The sequence below is a fragment of the Falco punctatus genome (genome assembly GCF_963210335.1).
Source record: "Falco punctatus genome assembly, chromosome: 10".
NCBI lineage: Eukaryota > Metazoa > Chordata > Aves > Falconiformes > Falconidae > Falco > Falco punctatus.
In genome coordinates this window covers 2942127-2959969 of record NC_137590.1, presented here as the reverse complement: position 1 = coordinate 2959969, position 17843 = coordinate 2942127, and the positions used below count along the sequence as shown (strand labels likewise).

At 54.5% G+C, this 17843-nt stretch overlaps 2 protein-coding genes across 6 annotated transcripts in view; one reads left to right on the top strand and one right to left on the bottom strand.

Moving 5' to 3' along the window:
• ACSS2 (acyl-CoA synthetase short chain family member 2) overlaps positions 1 to 1901 on the top strand; it is a 33276-nt gene extending 31375 nt beyond the window's left edge. For all 3 annotated transcript variants that reach the window (XM_080403780.1, XM_080403781.1, XM_080403782.1), the window contains one exon: positions 82 to 1901. In XM_080403780.1, the coding sequence (XP_080259906.1) occupies positions 82 to 209 (128 nt within the window). In that variant the 3' untranslated portion in view covers positions 210 to 1901. The remainder of the gene's footprint in view (positions 1 to 81) is intronic.
• Positions 505 to 16089, bottom strand: GSS (glutathione synthetase). Of its 3 annotated transcripts, none has more exons than XR_013930657.1 (13): positions 15307 to 15558; positions 13883 to 14028; positions 12355 to 12430; positions 11680 to 11819; positions 11405 to 11521; positions 10865 to 10945; positions 9547 to 9624; positions 7222 to 7288; positions 6362 to 6556; positions 6089 to 6170; positions 5571 to 5760; positions 4184 to 4383; positions 505 to 3178 (listed from the first exon to the last, which is right to left on the bottom strand). XR_013930657.1 is itself a non-coding variant. In XM_080403796.1 (13 exons), exons 2-13 carry the CDS (start codon positions 15433 to 15435, stop codon positions 4260 to 4262), a joined length of 1425 nt encoding a protein of 474 aa, XP_080259922.1. In that variant the 5' UTR covers positions 15436 to 15443; positions 15819 to 16089; the 3' UTR covers positions 505 to 4259. The 3 variants fall into 3 exon arrangements, 2 of the variants coding, with proteins under 2 accessions (XP_080259922.1, XP_080259921.1); XM_080403796.1 differs by adding an exon at positions 15819 to 16089 and having other exon boundaries at positions 505 to 4383; positions 15307 to 15443; XM_080403795.1 differs by having other exon boundaries at positions 505 to 4383.
• Positions 16090 to 17843: the final 1754 nt, after the last annotated feature.

Sequence of the window (17843 nt, the reverse complement as noted above, 5' to 3'; positions counted from 1 at the left end):
TGCTGTAGGTCTGGGCACTCCCCACTCCTACAGATGCTGGAGATCCTGACTCCCGCTTTTCTTTCGTGGCTGTTGTTACAGGAAAGATTACCAGACGGATATTAAGGAAGATCGCCAAAAATGACAAAGATCTGGGGGACATCTCCACCTTGGCAAACCCGGGCATCATAAAACATCTTTTCAACAGCAGATGTGACACTACGCAGTAGCAACATGACTTGTCCCTGCTGAGCAGAACTGTAGCAGCAGCAGTGTCCTGATGAGCACGTCCCTCGAACATCCGCTGTCTGCCCTGGGAAGGAAACTTCACTTTTTGAATTGAATGTACGAACGCTGGGAATGAGGGAAAGGCTGGCTCGGAGAGCAGTGTCTCACTAGCGCGTCCCTGCCTCGGAGGAGTGTGTTCATCATGTTCCAGATGGGTATCGTATATCTGAGGTTCAGCTCGCGCTCCTCCGTTTTCAGCACCTCATTCTTGATTTTTAATTTTTTTTTTTTGGGGGGGGGGTGGGTGGGTGGTTAATTAACTTATGTAATTGAGGAGCCCTGGTACCTTGCGCACAGTGGGAAGGAACTCGGCGGGGGAGGCTGGAGGGGAAGTGGTGTTGGAGTTCCCCAATGCAGGCAGGCGAGGGAGGTACATCTGCCGCTGGCCACGCACCAGCTAAGCTTCCTATTCTACTTGGAGCGCTGCAAGCTGCGTGAGAACTTAGGACACTCGCATCATAACGGTGCGGCAGTTTCAGTCCTGCATCCACCATCCAAGCCTGTTGCTGGCAGAGGTCCCCTAGCCTGAAAGGGAGCGGGGCAAGGCTCAAGGGAGCTCTGTGCTTCAAACAGGCTTTTTCAGAGCAACTTGGTACCAAGGTCTGCTGCTTCCTGACTGCATGGTGCTGGCTGGTGTGGCTTTTTCCCAGTTCAGGGTCCTTCAGGGGCCATGGACACCACAGGAGCCAAGTGTGGTCTAGGAGGAAAAGGCTTGGTCTGACATGCCCCAGAGAGCGCTGCTTCCGCCTGCTCGCAGCTGGGCTCCACTGCTGTGTGCTCCTTTCGTGCCCTGGGGTAGGAGTGGGTGCTGTTGATACCAAAGGAGGGAGGGGAAGGAAAGCCACGCAGCAGCCCCTTTCCCATTGCAGGGCAAACAGGCACTGGGTTACAGCACACCATGACCATCGCTACAGCAAAGAAACCAAGGCAGGCAGGGCTGTGTTAGTCCTAGATGATGTTTTTCCCATTAGGGAAAAAATGGTGGAAGATGTTTAAAATTAGCTTCTGCTTAAATCTGACATGGATTTGTGATGATAGGAAAAACACCCAAAACCTCTAACCCCAGAGCCTGAACATGACAAGGGTACTGCCAGAGCCATTCTTCTTCAAATGAATTACGCTTAACTCCAGCCTTGGATTGAGCTGGGAGATACCTCCTTTGTAATGTCTATAAAAACATGCATGTGAACTGTGTGATTTTGCACTTAAACCAAAGGAGAACTGGGCTTTACAACTTGCTGCAACAGCTGTTTCGGCGAGTGCCAGCATACGGGCTTTACCTGCAACCTGAGCTGACTTTTGCCTGGCCGGGGAAGGATGAGGTGAGCACCCCTGAGGCAGGGGGCTCAGGGCAGGTGTGGTGGGTGCTCTGGTGGGCTGTTGTCCAAGTCCCAAGACTCACTCCTTACCTGCTGCTCTCACTGGCACAGCACTTGGCTGTGATCCATCAGCTCGGTGCATGCCCATGTCCCGTGCCCCGCCCCAGCTCTGTACCACTAGATTGTGCCACCTTGTTGACAAGGATTCCTACATCACTTCTCCTCCTCTGTTACTCTGTCTGCTATGTAATTTTGGCTGGAAACAGCTAGAGTTTTATGCAAAATGAAATAAAATTCAAGGAAACAAAATGGAAACAGGTTTAGAGAGTGTGCATGGGTTGTAGGTGCTTGTCTGCTGTTGAGTCTGGGGGAAAGGGGGGTGCTCAGACCTTGCTAACCAGGGTGGGCTTTTGGGCAGGGGCAGGTTACTGCCAGCGTGACGCCTTTTTGTGGGCTGGGATTTATGGGTGCTGTGGGGCTGTGCTGCTGCGCTGCATGGGGGCCAAGAAGTTTTGGCTCCAGGGCGGGAGCCTGTACCTCAGTTTCTCCCTGGTCTCCAGCCAGCCTTGTTCCACTAAGGCTCAGGGACGTGCACAGCCGTACACCCGTCTGTGATCAGCCACCCCTGCAGGGCCAGCACCGGGCAGACAGACAGGCACCCAGCACAGCAGCCGGGGGAGCTTGGGGGTGCTGGGAGCTGACTCACCTCCACACCTGGCCTGGTCCTCATCCAGGTACAGCAAGGGCTGCCAGCCTCTGCCTCCACGCTGTGGTCCCCAGTGTCACCTTCTGCTCAGGCCTCACCAGCAGCTGCCTCCAGCAGCGCAGGGCCCCTGCTACAGCATCTCGTGGCTGCATCTGACCTTGGGCTCTTGCTGCTCCAAGCAAACTGCCCAGGCTGAGGTTCCTGGAGCCCAGCTCACCCAGCACCCCTCCACCCACTGGTTGCACTGGGCCAGCACCGCAGAGTGCCAGGACATGCCCCCAACACAGCACTGTGCAGCCTTACAGCAACCGGAGCAGAAACTGGTGGGTTGTCTTCAGCCATCCCTGGTGCAAAGGTACACGAAAGGGCCACGCGCCGGTGAACACCTGCCCAGAAGCCTCACCTGGCCAGGGAGGAGGCAAACCTCTCCCCTTCGCATCCTCTCTCAGTCAAAACTGGCTCAAGAACAACATTCAGATTGCACGTACATTTTAATCTCTGGCTGGGGGTAACCAATCCCCCATCAAAACAACCCCCCAGAACTGTAGATTGTCACACTTACACAGCTGAATTCTCCAAGGTGAAAGATGGATGATTGAAGCAGACAGCACAGCCGCAGTGACAGCGGCAACGCGCTCAGCAGGGTGCAGGTCTGTCAATTGGCACTTTCTTTCTTCAGGAATACTGGCTTTACACTGCTTCTCTCTGGTGTCACTAAAAGGGTGGAGCTGAGGCTGCCTGGGCGCTTTACCAGGGCACTGCCAGGAAGATGCATCTTTTATGTTTCCCCTTGAACTGTTTGGCTGAGGAGGCAGAGGCAGAACACCTCGGGAAGGACAGTCCTGATCCTCCATGTCGCTGCGCTGTTCCCACCGAGTCATGAAACCTGGAGGGAGACACATCTCGCCATCTGCTGGTGCTGGTCCCACTCAGCCTCTCCTGCGACTCCTTTCCCTCCTCACCACAAAGCTCCCACTGCTGACGTCCACTCTTGGATGTCATCACCTCCCATCCCTGACACCGCCCTCGGGCTGCATGTGCCACATGCAGTGCCTAAAGGGCAGTGGGATGCACCGGCACAAGCCCTCAGGGGTTCAATTCACCATCATGTTGGGATCTGCCACCATTGTTGAGGGCTTCTTATGCCAGCCTGCGGGGATCTGTTGGACAAGGCTGCAGGAGGCAATGGCAGCAGACGCAGCCCTCCCAGATGCGTTCTGCACTGTCGCTTGCCTTGCGTAGCACAGAGGCACTGTCTGGCATGAGTACCCAGTCCAACAAAACAGGAGCTGGGCAAAGCAAAAGCAAGCATCAGGCCCTCTGGCAAATTACACCAGGGCAGCTGTCCCTTGCGCAGGAATCCCGAGGATCCTCAGGCACAGGGAAAAGTAGAAATGGGGGCAGCAGCAGCACCTGAAGGAGGGCTGGAGGAGCCATGGACACATGGCGCTGGGCTCCCCTCTTTAACCTGGAAAGCACTGAGGCACTGGGCCACAAATCCCACAGATGAAGCCTAATATATCCCAATTTTCTCCTCCCGTTCTATAGGCTTTGGGTTTGCATGTCTCCAGAAATAATGCAGCATCCAGGAGCACGAAACTGGGAACAGCAAAAGTGCCTGTTGTGGCACGTTCACCATTCAGCTTTGCTGTACGTACTCCTGCCCGCAGGCTAGCCCCCAAGGGAACACCCGGACCAGTGCAGTCCTGGGAGGTCACAGCTGGGATGCGCTCTGGGCAGGGCCCCCTGAGCAGGCAGAGCAAGGAAGTCCCTTCTTCCTGCAGGAGGAATTGCAGAGGAGAAGCTGGGGCTGGCACGTGGATGTTTGAGCGGTTGCGTCCACACAGTCCCTCCTCACAGACCCCAACACATCAGACCTCAGTAAGCACACCTTCAGGAGAACATCCCTGTAGTAGATCAGCTGTTCAGGAAGCACAGTGAGGCGGGTGGGATAGGGCATCACCTCCTCACACCAGGTAAGGAGTGTCCAACACTGCCACACCAGCTGCTACCCCGCCGTCTGCATGCTCGATCGCCTTTGTCCGCAGGAGGTGGCCAGCAGCCTCGTTCATCACCATCTCCTTGCCCTGTCTGCAAAGAAAAGGGCAACTGAGCACCTGCAGAGCAGAAAGCTTAGGGCATTTCATCTTGGACAATTTGATCCCTGTTCCCTGCCTGTCCTGGTTTCAGTGGGACAGAGTTAAGTTTCTTCTTAGTAGCTGTGTTTTGGATATGGTCTGAGAACAAAGTCGATAACACACCGATGCTTTAGTTGTTACTCGGTGATGTTTATACTAAGTCAGGATTTTGTGGTTTCTCAGGCTTTGCCAGCCAGAGGGCTGGAGGGGCACGGGACACTGGGAGGGAGCAGAGCCAGGACAGCTGCCCCGGCCTGGCCAGAGGCATGTCCCGTTGCACAGAGCATCATGCTCAGGATGGAAACGGGGGGAGCTGGCTGGGACGGGCTGGTCACTGCTCGGGGACTGGCTGGGCATCGGCCAGCGGCGGGGAGCAGCTGCACGGTGCATCACTTGGGTTGTTTTCTCCCTTCCCTTTGGATTTCGTTCCTCTCACTTTCTCCCTCCTTTTCATTATAATTGTTATAATACTACTACTACCAATAATAATAATTGCTTCATTTCAATTATTAAATTGTTCTTATCTCAACCCTCAAGTTTTACGTTCCTTCCCCGTTCTCCTCCCTGTCCCTCTGGGGGCTGGGGGAGTGAGCGAGCAGCTGCCTGGTGCTTATACTTAGTTACGGGCTGGGGTTACACCCCAACGCTGCCCAGCACAGGGCAGGTAACCACAGGTGACAGCCCCAGGGGTAATGCAGGGGCCTCTGCAGACCACAGAGCTGCGCCTGTTTTGTGCCTGCCAGCACCAGCGCCTTTCCTCAGCTGGGCCATTTTGGTCCGATTGCTCTGCACACAAGCCGTGTCAGGTTCAGAACGCTGCCAGAGTACATCTGTTTCTAAAATTGTATAAGGACTTTAATTTATAAGCTATGGAAACATTTCCATGGGCCCGCGAGCAGCAGCTATTTAGAGCCGAGTAGGACCGCATTAAGGCTTCAGGTATTTCTGAGATCGCCAGGGCTTCAGAGGAGCACGTGGCTGCCTCCAGAACCTGAGGAGTGCTCCCAGAAATCTAGGATGAGATGCACTGGTTCCATGTGGCTGTTACACCAGTAACCACAAGTGCAGAGGGGAAAATGCTCCCCACCCAAGCACTGGCTGGAGCAGGTAACCACCCCATAACACAAGTACATTTCTCACCTGACATAGACACCAAAAATACCAAGCTCCGAGATACATTCAGACACTTGTAGGGGACTGTGAGCCCTCAGCAAGTAATTCATTGTTGGCTGTGGTTTGATCTTATCCATCAAGATGTAGGAGGTTCTCTCAGGGCTGTCCCTGATCTTCTCCAGAACCTGCCTGAGCTCTTCACCGTAGAGGTTGTTCCCTGACAACAAAATCAGCAAGTCGAGCACTTCCCAGCACAGCAGAAACCATTGGCCCCAGCAGCCCAGAGAGACCCAGCCTTCACCTCCCCCTGTGCTGCCTGGGCTCCCCGCACACCAGCTCTGGGGCCTAGGGAGCTCCTGCCCTGGAGGCAGCACTACCCTACTGCCATGACTAGTTCCCACAGCTACAAGCCACTCCAAGCAGCTACAAGCCACCCCACCTTTTATTCCCCAGCACAGGACCAGGGGCCGTCACAGAGCTACTGCCTCTCCTGGATACAGCATGAACCGTGACAAAAACCCACACAGACCCAGCCCAGTTCGTACCTCCACCTTCTCGCTGTGGCTTCAGCACAAACCGGTCGGGGTCAGCAATAGCTGTAGCAGCTATCTTGTCACCCTCTTCGCCCTGGCAGGAAAGGACGGCAACAGCAAAGCATCAGGAAGGAACAGGGGCTCCTCAACAGACCTCTCTGAGCAGGATCAACAGGGTCCCCCAGGGACCACAACAAAGCCCCCTCTCTTCTTAACCAGAGAAACATCACACAGGCCAAGCACACACCTGCATGTTCACTCTGCTCCAGCCCCACTCACACTCACCACATCCAGGGAATAGAGTCCAGCAAATGTTGCTCTTATTCGGGCGACAGCCTCGGCACGGCCGGGCAGTAACCTCTCCAGTGTCCCTGGCCGGCTCAACTCCTGCTGCACCTTCTTGGTGCCTGCGAGTTGGGTAGCAATGTCAGGGCACTTCACTGCCCTTGATCTCTCCAGCAACAACCGTGCCTCCCAGTTCTGAAACAGAAGGAGAGAAACCATCCTGTCAGCATAAAAGAAAAGAAAGGTGGGAATAAAAAAGTTTTTTCTCCACTCTTTTCTGTTCAGTTATTGATGTACGATTGCCTCCTCCTTCTCAGCCTGGCAGGGATGGGGGGTGGAAAAGCACCCCAGAAACAAGCAGACATGCATACATGGATTTCCCACCTCTGGAAACAGCACAGCCAGGTTAGCCCACTGTCTTTGCCTGCACCCCCTTTCCCAGCCTGTCCAGTGCTGCCACCCCCAGACAACAGTACGCTCTGGTCTGTATTATTATTACCTGCAGCCTAATAGCCCTAGCGGAGGACAGAGTGTGATCTGTAGATCAAGTACAAACCCTTTAAGCAGGCGCTAATACCTGTGTTAACCCATACTGTACAGAAGTGATTCGGTGCTGCAGTACGAGGTCACCACACGAGCGGTTACTGCAGAAGCAAGCCACTCACGTCTCTTACTGTGCGAGTGCCAGGGACACCTCCCTGCACTGTGGAATCACAGCTCCCCAACGCTGTCAGCCATGCCGGACAGGGCTAACCCCATCCAGGACGGGAGAGATGCCCCTAGGATCACGGGGCATTTCAAACTCGTCAAGCAAGGCCACAGCGTGGGCGGCTTCCTGGAGCAGAGCGGGCAGTACTGACCTGCTGGTCGTAGTTCTTTGGCACGTAGCCCTCTCTGTAGTACACCACTGCTACCTCCTGGCCGTCCCTGCAACAGAAACCAGAAGCACTCACAGAACCAGGCCAGCCAGTGCCCGCCTCTGCCGCGCCCCCCCCCCCCCCCCCCCCCCCCCCCCCCCCGCACAAGGGGGCTGCAATGGGGTCAGGCAGGCAACGTGTTACAGCATTTGCCCCTTCTCCTTAGTATCCTGGGTTGTTCTTTCTCTGGCAAAGCCAGCCAGAAGCAGAAGAGGGCTGCAAGCCCTGGCTCCTCTCCACTGAATCATAGAATCATTCAGGTTGGAAAAGACCTTTGAGATCAAGTCCAGCTGTTACCCCAGCACTGCCAAGCCCACCGCTGACCCATGTCCCCAGGCACCGCATCGGCGCGTGTTTTCAACACCTCCAGGGATGGTGACTCCACCACCTCCCTGGGCAGCCTGTGCCAGTGCTTGGCCACCCTCGCTGTGAAAAAAAATTTCCTAATATCCAGTCTAAACCTCCCCTGGTGCAACTTGAGGCCATTTCCTCTTGTCCTATAGCTTGTTACCTGGGAGCAGAGACTGACCCCCACCTGTACAGCCCCTTTCAGGTAGTTGTAGAGAGCGATAAGGTCCCCCCCAAGCCTCCTTTTCTCCAGGCTGAACCCCCCAGCCCCCCCCCCCCCCCCCCCCGCTGCTCTCCATCAGACTTGTGCCCCAGCCCCTTCCCCAGCCCTGCTGCCTGTCCCTGGACACGCTCCAGCCCCTCCATGTCCCTCCTGGAGGAAGGGGCCCAATTCTGCACACAGGGTTTGCAATGCGGCTGCACCAGTGTGAGCACAGGGGGATGGGCACTGCCCTGGCCCTGCTGGCCACCCTGTTTCAGATACAAGCCAGGATGTTGTTGGCCTTCTTGGCCACCTGGGCACACTGCTGGCTCATGTTCAGCCAGCTGCCAAGCAGCACTCCCAGGTCCTTTCCAGCCAGGCAGCTTTCCAGCCACTCTGCCCCAAGCCTGTAGCATTGTGTGGGGTTGTTGTGACCCACATGCAGGAGGACCCGGCACTGAGCCTTGTTAAACCTCATACAATTGGCCTTGGCCCACTGGTCCAGCCTGCCCAACACCCCTACAGAGCCGTCTTGCCTTCACGCAGATCAATACTCCACCCTAGCTTGGTGTCATCTACACCCCAGCTGGCTTGCCCTGTTCCGAGACACAGGGAGCTCACATCTGGCCTCTGCCTTGACTAACCAAAGTCTTAGTAATTCAGGCACCCAGTCCAGCAAGGAACCAAGAACCTAATTTTTTAGTAGCTTTTGCCACTAGGAGCCAGACCTACAAGATTCTTGAAGCTGAAACACAGTCCTTCTCCAGTGGCAATTCAAGGCAGGACATCAACTCAACAATCTGCCCAGGCACCAAACTATCCTGCTAGGGCAGGGCCATCAGCATACCTGTAGCACCACACACCCAAGCTTTGGCCACACAAACAGTGCGTGGTCAGGGAAAGCAGCACAGCACCTGCTGGCAGCCAGGCAGTGTAATTGTAAAGGCATTCACCAGTAAGAGGAGAGGATGCTCTGGAGGAAGAACAGTGGGATACACTTTCCCCTTAACTGTTCGGCTATACAAATGTATTTGCTAATTAAACATAGCAGAAGCACCAAAGGTCAAACCATGGAAAAAACAGTCTAACTACAGCAAAAAAAAATAAATGGCATGAAACCAAATCTGCCTTTAGGGCTGTACAGCTCCAAGCCCATTACTTGGGAATAGGACAAATGTCACACTTGGGGACAAACTGCCAGCACTTGACGTCTGCAGCCCGCATGTCCTGGCCTCCACAAGGAGCAGGCAAGATGCTGAGTGCATTCAAAACCAACAGATACCATAAGGACATGTAATGCTTCCTCCTCTAGCACTAATAACCCAGCCCAACTCCCACTAGCAGAGCATCACGTGAACAGTAAACAGGAAATGTCTTTGTGGAAGCCTCCGAAATAGCCAGGACTTTTTGTAGCAGATGTATGTGGAGGAAGTCGAGGTCCCACAGAGCTGTGAAGGCTGTGGCTTGAAGGAGGGAAATTATGTTTCCAGCTGTAAGGGACTGATGTGTGTATGCAAAATCTCACCACTGTGAAAACAAAATCATTCCAGCTCTAAGGGGAAGCAAGCAGCAGCAGGCTGCAGCACGGAAGAGAACTGCTTTCTCAGAAAGTCACTATTTACACTCAAAACATACTACCAGCTTTGGTTGACAATTCCCATGTACAGCCCTGTGTGCCCAGTGCACAGCCAGGAACGCGCACCTTGGTTCATACTCACATATACAGCCTCTTGGCATCATCCAGAGACCCCTTTTCAAACACATCTCTGAATCGCTTCCTGATGACCCGAATGTTCCTGTTAAAAGAGGAGTGGGATAGTCACCAGGCTGGGCATAGTTACTCGAGTTGGAAATCACAGGCAGAAGCAGCAGCAACATCAAGGAGGATCTGTAGGCTCCTTTACAAATAACCTCAGGCTTTGTACTAAAGAGCCAGAGGAATCCTAGAGGTGAAAACCAGTCCCTGTTTTTAGCACCTGCCCTATGTTTCCAGCCCAAATACTGTAGGAAGCAGAACACGTGCCTGAATACCTTGGATTCGCCCATACTCACCTTTCATCTCCTGAAGTGTTTCTAAGAAAAGTCGGTATTTTGGATTTTTTTATTCCTACACAACAGATTCATCCACTGCTGGCTTCAAAACCAAGAGCTGCATTCAGGCAGTGACTTCCTGCGTTTTACCTCCTTCACGCTTTACAGTCCTTCCTCCACACAGTGGCACTGTGGACCTGCTGATCGGGAGACAGCCCAAAACACCTCCCGCTGCTCAGCACGGGCTCAGGGCTAGACATTCTCAAAACACCTCCTTCTCCAGAGTCCTGTACTCCACTGCCGCGCTGCTTGCTTTGCCCAGATCTTTCACCTGGCTTCTGCCCTCAGTGGGTTTGAAACTTCATTAATTAAGCTTTTATGAAATATGCTGTGCCCAATCCCAAGCCAGAGAGTAAGCAGGACCCTCGTTAACCCCACTCTGCTCCTTATTGTTTCACCTAAGAGACCTGGTCCACAGCAAAGGTACCACTGGTGCAGCTCTGAGGACTACACAGGCCCAAAATCAGCAAGGAGTCAGTCAGCCCTGGAGACCAGAGGCTTTGATAGCTGCTAGTATTTCCAGCAAATTGCTGGTGAGAGGCTTTGGGAGGTTGGTGAGAAGACAAAGGTGGGTGCTGAGGCTAGACAGGGGCCTACTGAAGGAATGCTGAAGGGGGCTGCACAACAGACCACAGAAATAAGTCCAAGACAACAGCTGCCCACTGTTACATACCAAAATATGCTCGCCCACAGTCCCAGAAACTATGAAGTGTTTTGACTTTATCCTTGAGTATGTGACAAAAGTAAAAAGCATGTCGATTCTCCATCTTTCCCTGGCCTGCCCCTATGCTCCTGCCAACTCACTGTGCCTGCTGGAGGGCCTGGAGACTCTCCACAAGCTGCCTTGAGGGAAACACCATGACCTGACAGCAGTCCATTCTGCTTCCCTTTTCCAAAGCTGTACCATCTCCTTCCTTTCCCATCCCAGGAAAATTCAATCTTTACCTGTTCCAAAGCTCATTTTCTACACATCGCTGATCAAAAATGTTCCTTTGGACTTCTTCCACCAGAAACATCACCACAGCACTGGAAAAGATACCAAGGACATCATTAAACCCAGATACACTCCAAATGCGCCCAGGATCACCAGCTTTTGACCTCTGTGATCCAGACTTCCTGCACTGCTCCTGCTTGTTTTCTCCAGTGTTTCTACAGGTCAGCGTGCAAACAGAAAGCAGTACTGATCCTGTGCCATTACAAACCAGTGCAGGGCATAAGTACAAAGGCAGGAGGAAAAGTAAGTTCTGTGCAGGGCTGTTGAACCACACAGCTCCTCCAGGGTCCCTCTGCACCTCTCTGCCTTTGTGGCGCAGCAACCTCGCCCACTAAGACAACTGCATGGCTCTTCCCAGGGTGCCACAGGCTTTTCGAGAGCAGCTTGTCTAGAAAGCAGGCATCTTTCAGAAAGTGCAGTTTCAAAACCAAACATGTCCATCCCCAGGGGAGACAAGATAATCCAGCCTAGAGTACCTCCTCTCTCCTTACCTTTGAGAACCGTAGAGCTCCCAGGCTTTTGCAATACCCAAGGCAAGCCCTTTCGATGGGTTGTTGGGCAGCAGGCGTGATGCCTCCTTAGTCTTTCCCAGCACTTTTAACACCCACCTGTGGAACAAAATAAGAAAAGCTGTAAATGTCATGACAGACCCCAGCCAGACCTAGGGAGCAGGAGTTTGGAGACCACACAAATACATGAAGTGCAGCAGGCCACACAGTACAGCTGCTGCAGCGTCTGGTGGCACGGGCCAGAGATGCTCCCTTACCCATGGACCGCCGCAGTGCGGGAGGTGAGGCCTCCAAAGCTGGCAGCAATGGTGTTTATTTCTATCTGCTTCAGAGCCGGTGTCCCATCCACCCCACAGTCAAACATGTAATCGGAGCGGTTTATGCCTAAAAACACAGACTGAAACAGAAGGGAAGTGAAGTGGGTTCTCCCGTTGCCTTTAACTGTAAACCCCTTTGATGATCTCACTTCAGAATCCTCCTGGGCCAGATCCAGACACTTTCATTTTGATAAAACCTCTGCAAGACATGTCTGTGTGCGCTTTGGTCCTTGCTCAGGGCCCACAGCCCTCAGTACTCCAAAGAAGTTAACACCACTTGTCAGAGTAAAGGAGCTTCTGCAGGGACTGCCTGTCCAGCACATGCCCCAACACGGCACACGTCCTTGCGCTCTCCTGAGGCTCCCAGAGGGCAAAGACAAACCACATTAAACCCTTCCAGTCAAGGCCTGACTGTTTCCAGCAGCACTAACCAAAGGGCATGACTGCCAAACAAGACAAGGTCCTGAGCTCACAGGCTGTAACCAAGACATTGAAGCGTAGGGAGCAACCAGCCTGACTACGGGACAGTTCAAAGCCCACATCAGCAAGCCTGCAGACAGAGACTGGGCAACCCCACGCACAGCTGCTGACCACTGGGGCCTCCTGCCAAGGTACCTGAGCCAAGCCTTCCTCCAAAACTTGCATGTGGATTCTGAAGAGCCGAGCTGTGAAGTCATCCACCTTGATGGTGCTAGAGAGAAAGACAGACCAGATCAGCCCCCTTACACTGTCACAGAGGAACAAGAAAATTAACTCCTCTCCAGAAAAAAAAATGTTACCAAGGACATTCTCCAGCACAAAGAGCAGGGCTGTGGCTAGACCAAGTCCTACAGCACTGTTAAGCACCTCACCACAAATGCACTCCTCAACAAGGGCCACAGCACACAACTGTAACTCAAATCTGGTTTGCTCAGTACAGCCCTGTGAAAAGCACCGCTGTGCAGAGATGACTCACTTGCAGGGCAGAGGGACAGGACAAGCAAAAGCAAAGACATGCAGCAGAATTCTGTAGAAACACGAAAGAAATTAGAGGCGTGTCTGTGCCTGCACACACAGCTCATAGAAGCTTCACACGTTTCATCAAATTCCCCGTCCTGTTGGGCTCCAAATCCCACACACTGTGGCGCAAAGTGTTCAGTGGCCCTGCCAGAATAGGTCTGTCTTTTCTTCAGGGACCCAAACCCCCGAGCTGACTGAGAGCAGCATCTCCAAGGAGCTGCCCTGAGACACTGCACAGGAGACAGCACAGGGCAGGCGCTGAGTGCACACAGGCATCGCGTTTCCTAACCACAGGTATAAAAATGCTCCCACAAGCTCTGTTTGCAGCTGGCTATGGAACAGGCACAAGCATTACACAGTTCTGAGGGGCCAGGCTTCAGCAAAACAAGAAGGACACTGGAAAACAGTTTCCTTTGCTCTGTTCTGGTGCCAGAAAGCCAGCAGCACCTGCACAGACAGGTGGCACAGAACGGGAAGCAGGAAGGGAAATTAATTTTGTGGAAGCAACAGCTGTGTAGATTATGGGTGCCACAGTCAGGGATGGGTGCTCCAGCACAGGGCAACAGCCACAGATAAATCCAGCAGAGTTCATGAGCCAGAGCTGAGCAGTCCTTCAGCAATCAGAGCTTGCGGGTCACCTTCCTGTAATGGCTGGAAAAGCAGGGGACATGGGGTGACTGACCAGAAGCAGATGTGGGGGAAGGAACAAACACTTTCTCTTCCTAACTGCGGGCAGGCAGGAGAGCTGGTGGTTATCAGCCAGCCACACACAGATGCAAAACAGCAACTAAAAGAAACTACTAAATCCAGGACTCAAAGAAGACTCCAGCAATTTGAATTTAAGGCTCACAAGTAAGAATTCACAGACTTGAAACACTGGCAAACTTAAAGACCATTGCAGGGAGTCAACTCTTGGCCAGATGTCCCATCTTCTGAGGCCCAAGGAGACCTCAAAAGATGGAGACTTGATGGAAATTGATCTTAGGACAAATAATGCAGCAAAGGAGACAATTTCTGCACAGAGGACAGGAGTGCTGGCCTCAGCTTGAAGGACTTGAATGGATGGCAGGTAACAATGCTCCAAAGGTGATAAATGCTTTGCATTTAAAATATTTCATTAAAATGCAACATGCAAGAAAGTTACCTGGCCAGAGTATTCTCTAGGAATTCTTTGTTTTGACTAATAGCATCCACCAGCAGGTTAAAATCTTGCTGAACAGCGTAGGCTTGTTCAAACAGGGCACTTGGTACTGCAGATGGGAGCAGTGTGAAGGGAGCATAATTCACCACCTGCAAACAAGGATGGAGCAGAGCAGTCAGGTCTATGCACTTTAAGTGGCGGTAAAGAGGTGCTTTCTCTGCTTGCCTGAAGGCTGAAGCCACCCCCAGCCGCCCTCTTCGGTGTGCCCTGGACAGACACATGGCCTCAAACCCTGGTGACCCCTGACTTTCGAGGAGTTTGTCCACAGGGTGCTGCGGAGGCAGGAGCAGCTGCTCCAGAATTCAAGCTGGACTGAGTGCTTTCCTTTGAAAGATGTTCTGTTTCCATCTTAACTGTAGAGCACCATGTCCAAAACACTTCAGTTTGAGAGAAAATGTGAACATGCCAGTCCTAAATTTTGGCCACCAGAGTTGCTTCTTTTGATCCCTGCTCACTGAGTCCCAAGGGTGACTCTGGGCCCCTGGCTCACCCCACAGCTCAGGTACAAAACCACCCTCAAAGCCAAAGATTACACCAGACAGAGGTTCCCCGATTCACCTTGATTTTTACATGAAACAAGGGTCTGTCCCTTATTTGGGTCTCTCCTGTGTGTTTGGCCTCTCCTCCCAGGCTCCTTATTCCTCTCGTCCTTCGAGGTTCCATCACAGCCCTGACCTGACCATGGGGTTGACATTAAGGAGCAGCCCCTGTGGTGGAGACCTCCCTGCTCGTACCTCTGACAGCCCGCAGGCTGGCTCCTCAGGGACCCATCCCCAGTGGTGTCCCACCCCCAGTGGTACCCCACCCCTCTTGCACAGGGGTACTTCTTCCTTCTGAGATCCTTCACAGCATTCCTCTCGAACAGGCCAAGCCCCCCATCAGTGCCCTCACCGCCACCAGCTGCCAGACATTCACCAGAGGTAATCCCACGGCATCGGCTGCCCCAGTCGCCTTGTCCCAGGTATGGGGAAAAGGCTGCCTTCGGCTGGGAGCACACCGAAACCAGAGGCCCTTCCAAGAGATGCTCCCCTGGTTCAAAGGATCACATGGGTGGCGAGAGGCTGAGAGAGGAATGAACTCCCACCACCACACACACGTGGGGCTCCTGGCAATTTCCCGAATTTTCTCTCGGGGGAGATGCGCTCATCAGCAGGACAGGGTGTGAGTTACCAACCCCAAGGTCACTCATGCCTCAGCCTGGGTGTGAGTTATCGCCCCCAGGTCACTCATGCCTCAGCCAGGTGTCCAGGCGATCGCACACGGCCGAGGGCTCAGCAAACCGCGGGAGGCAGCCGGCTCCTCCGGCTCTGCTGACTCACACCCCGGCCAGGACCGAGCACGTCCCGTGACTCCGCTCTGGCACTCACATCCGAGGCGTTGGGCTCCCGCTCGGTCCGCATCAGCACGCCCTCCAGCAGCGCCGCGTCCACGGCCACCGACGCGGCCTCCCGGATGGCCGGCTCGTTCCGCAGCACGTCCTCCCACGGCGCAGCCATGGCCAGCGCTGAGGGGGCAGAGCGGCGGTCACCCCCGGCCCCCAGCGCCTCTCCCCCGGCCGGCAGCCCGGCCCTGCCTCCCCGTGGGGCCGGCGACCCAGCGTTCCGCACCGCCCCCGCCGCCCAGCCCGGCCCCGCGCCGGGTAAAGGCACCTCCGCCCCCCGCCGAGCTCGCGGGGTGTGCCGGCCAGGCAGGCCCGAGCCCCCCGGCTGAGCCCCGGCTCAGGAGCCGGCACCGCAGGCTGCCACCGCTCGCCCCAGGGAGGCCCGTGCGGGATCCCCAGGGGCCTGCGCAGCACCGGGCTGCGACACCGCTCGCCCGGGGGGCAGCAGCGGAGAGGCCGCAGCCCCTCACCGAGCCCCGTGCCCCGCCGGCCGCCTACCTGCTCCGACCCGCCGCTCCGGCCCGGCCCGCCCCGCCCGCCATCACGCGATTGGACAGCCCTCCCGCCCTCTCCCCGCCCCGAGACAGATTGGCAACACAGCCGTCCTATCAGTGTGGGAGGCGCCGCCACGGCGTGCCAATGCAGTGACCGGGGGTGGGGCTGCGGGAGGTGTGGAGAGCGCGCATGCGTGCTGCAGCAAGGGGGCGTGCTCCCGGCCGCGGGGCTGCGTCACGGCGACGTGTGACGTCACGTTGTGACGTCAGACGGGCGGAAGCAGCGCTGGCGGGAGTGCGGGACTTCCGGTGGGCTCGGGGAGGTGGGCACTGGGGGTGCTCGGCCGCAGCGAGGTGTCAGGTGTCACCCCTCCTCTGCGGCGCTGCGCAGTGCTAACCGGGTTGTTGCCACTCGTAATGACATCATCCCCGCGGAAGGGACACAAGACCCCAGGGCCATGCAGGCTCTGGGGGAAATCTGGTGGAGGTGCCCTGGGGGTCCCGCCGTGTGTGGCCTACTCTGTGCCTGCTGCAGGCCCCCGGCACCTGCTGGAGGCAGCTGTGAGCCAAAAGCAGCGGGAAGCGTCTTGTGTTAAGGGCCGGCGCTGGAGCGGTGTCAGCTCCTGCCTTCGCAGCAGTGAAATCCGCCCCTTGCCAGGCGGGGGAAGGCAGAGGGACCATGGGCCCAGCTTTGGGAATGAAGGAACCCAAACTGAACCAATACTGGCCACATCTTCACGTTTCCCATTTCTTCGACACGTTCATTGCCCTTTGCAGCACGGCGCCGGCAGGGCCTGGAGAAGGGGTGGCCAGGGGCACCTCGATCAGCCCAGCCCACGGGCAGCCCCCATCGCAGATGTCCCCCTGGTGTCCCCAGAGAGGTTGTTGGGTGCCCGGTGGGCCAGGGTGTCCGTGGCTGGGTGCCATGCTGCGGTGGAAGGCGCTCCTGGGTGCTCGGTGGGCTCTGGCACGCCCTGCGGCATAATGCAAGCTGATAGTTTTCTCCCACTTTAGATGTGTATTTACACTGACTGTCTGGGTTCATCAGGAGATAGGGTTGCTCCCTGCTCTCATTTCGGGCAGATCCAAGGCTGGGGGCTGTTCTGTGCTTTTTAATTTAAGTACATCTGGTAAATCTCAGATTTCAGAACAGTTTCATGTACTTGCAGGATATTAATTTCCCAGCAATAAGGCTGGAAATGGCAGTGTGACAAATTGAGAGGGTTATTTCTGTGGGAATGTGACTGTATTTGGAACAGATAAGATTTGTTTGTGTGTAAATGAATCCGAACCAGGTCCTTCCTACTTTTTTGTTTAAATATACAAAGGAACTGTGAGTCCTAACTCTCTCTGCCCTTACAATAAGCGTAATAAAATGAAACAACCCTACACATTCGCCAGTAAGGTACCATCAACACAACAGCGTAACTAGAAAAAAACATTTATTGTCATCACAAGGCAATCATTTGTGTACCTACTGGAGCAATAGAGTTGCTTAAACATTTTCACAGGACATTTGTGATATAACTGGGAGGCTCCTACAAAAGCAGTAGGGCTGAACTTGGCTTGTGACCTGCATTATGAACGTTTGAAATCATTGATTGCTGGTGAAGAGACGGTTATGTGATGCTTGTGTGTCAGCCAGCAGAACAACGGCTGAACACCTCAGATCTGGATCTTTATGTGGACTTAATTTTTTAACAATGCAGCTTCGGGAGGGGGATGAGTAAATCCACCTACGATGCTCAGATCCTGCCATCACAAAGCCATGAAATTGTGAATTATTTCATCGACTCCAGTGCGCTGCCTGCTGATACTTATTTTTTCTGTCTGCTCTACCACCAGGGATTAGCTCAGGCATTTCCTCACGTCAGGGAATGAGAGGGAAGGGGCTGGTCTCTAACCCGGCCTCCTGCTCACAGTGAGACCATCCCTTGCACAAGATCAGAGTGGCTGTGGCTTCGCTTAACCAAGCCTTGAGAACCTCCCAGAACAGAGACCTTCCCATCTCTTTGGTGACATGTTCCAG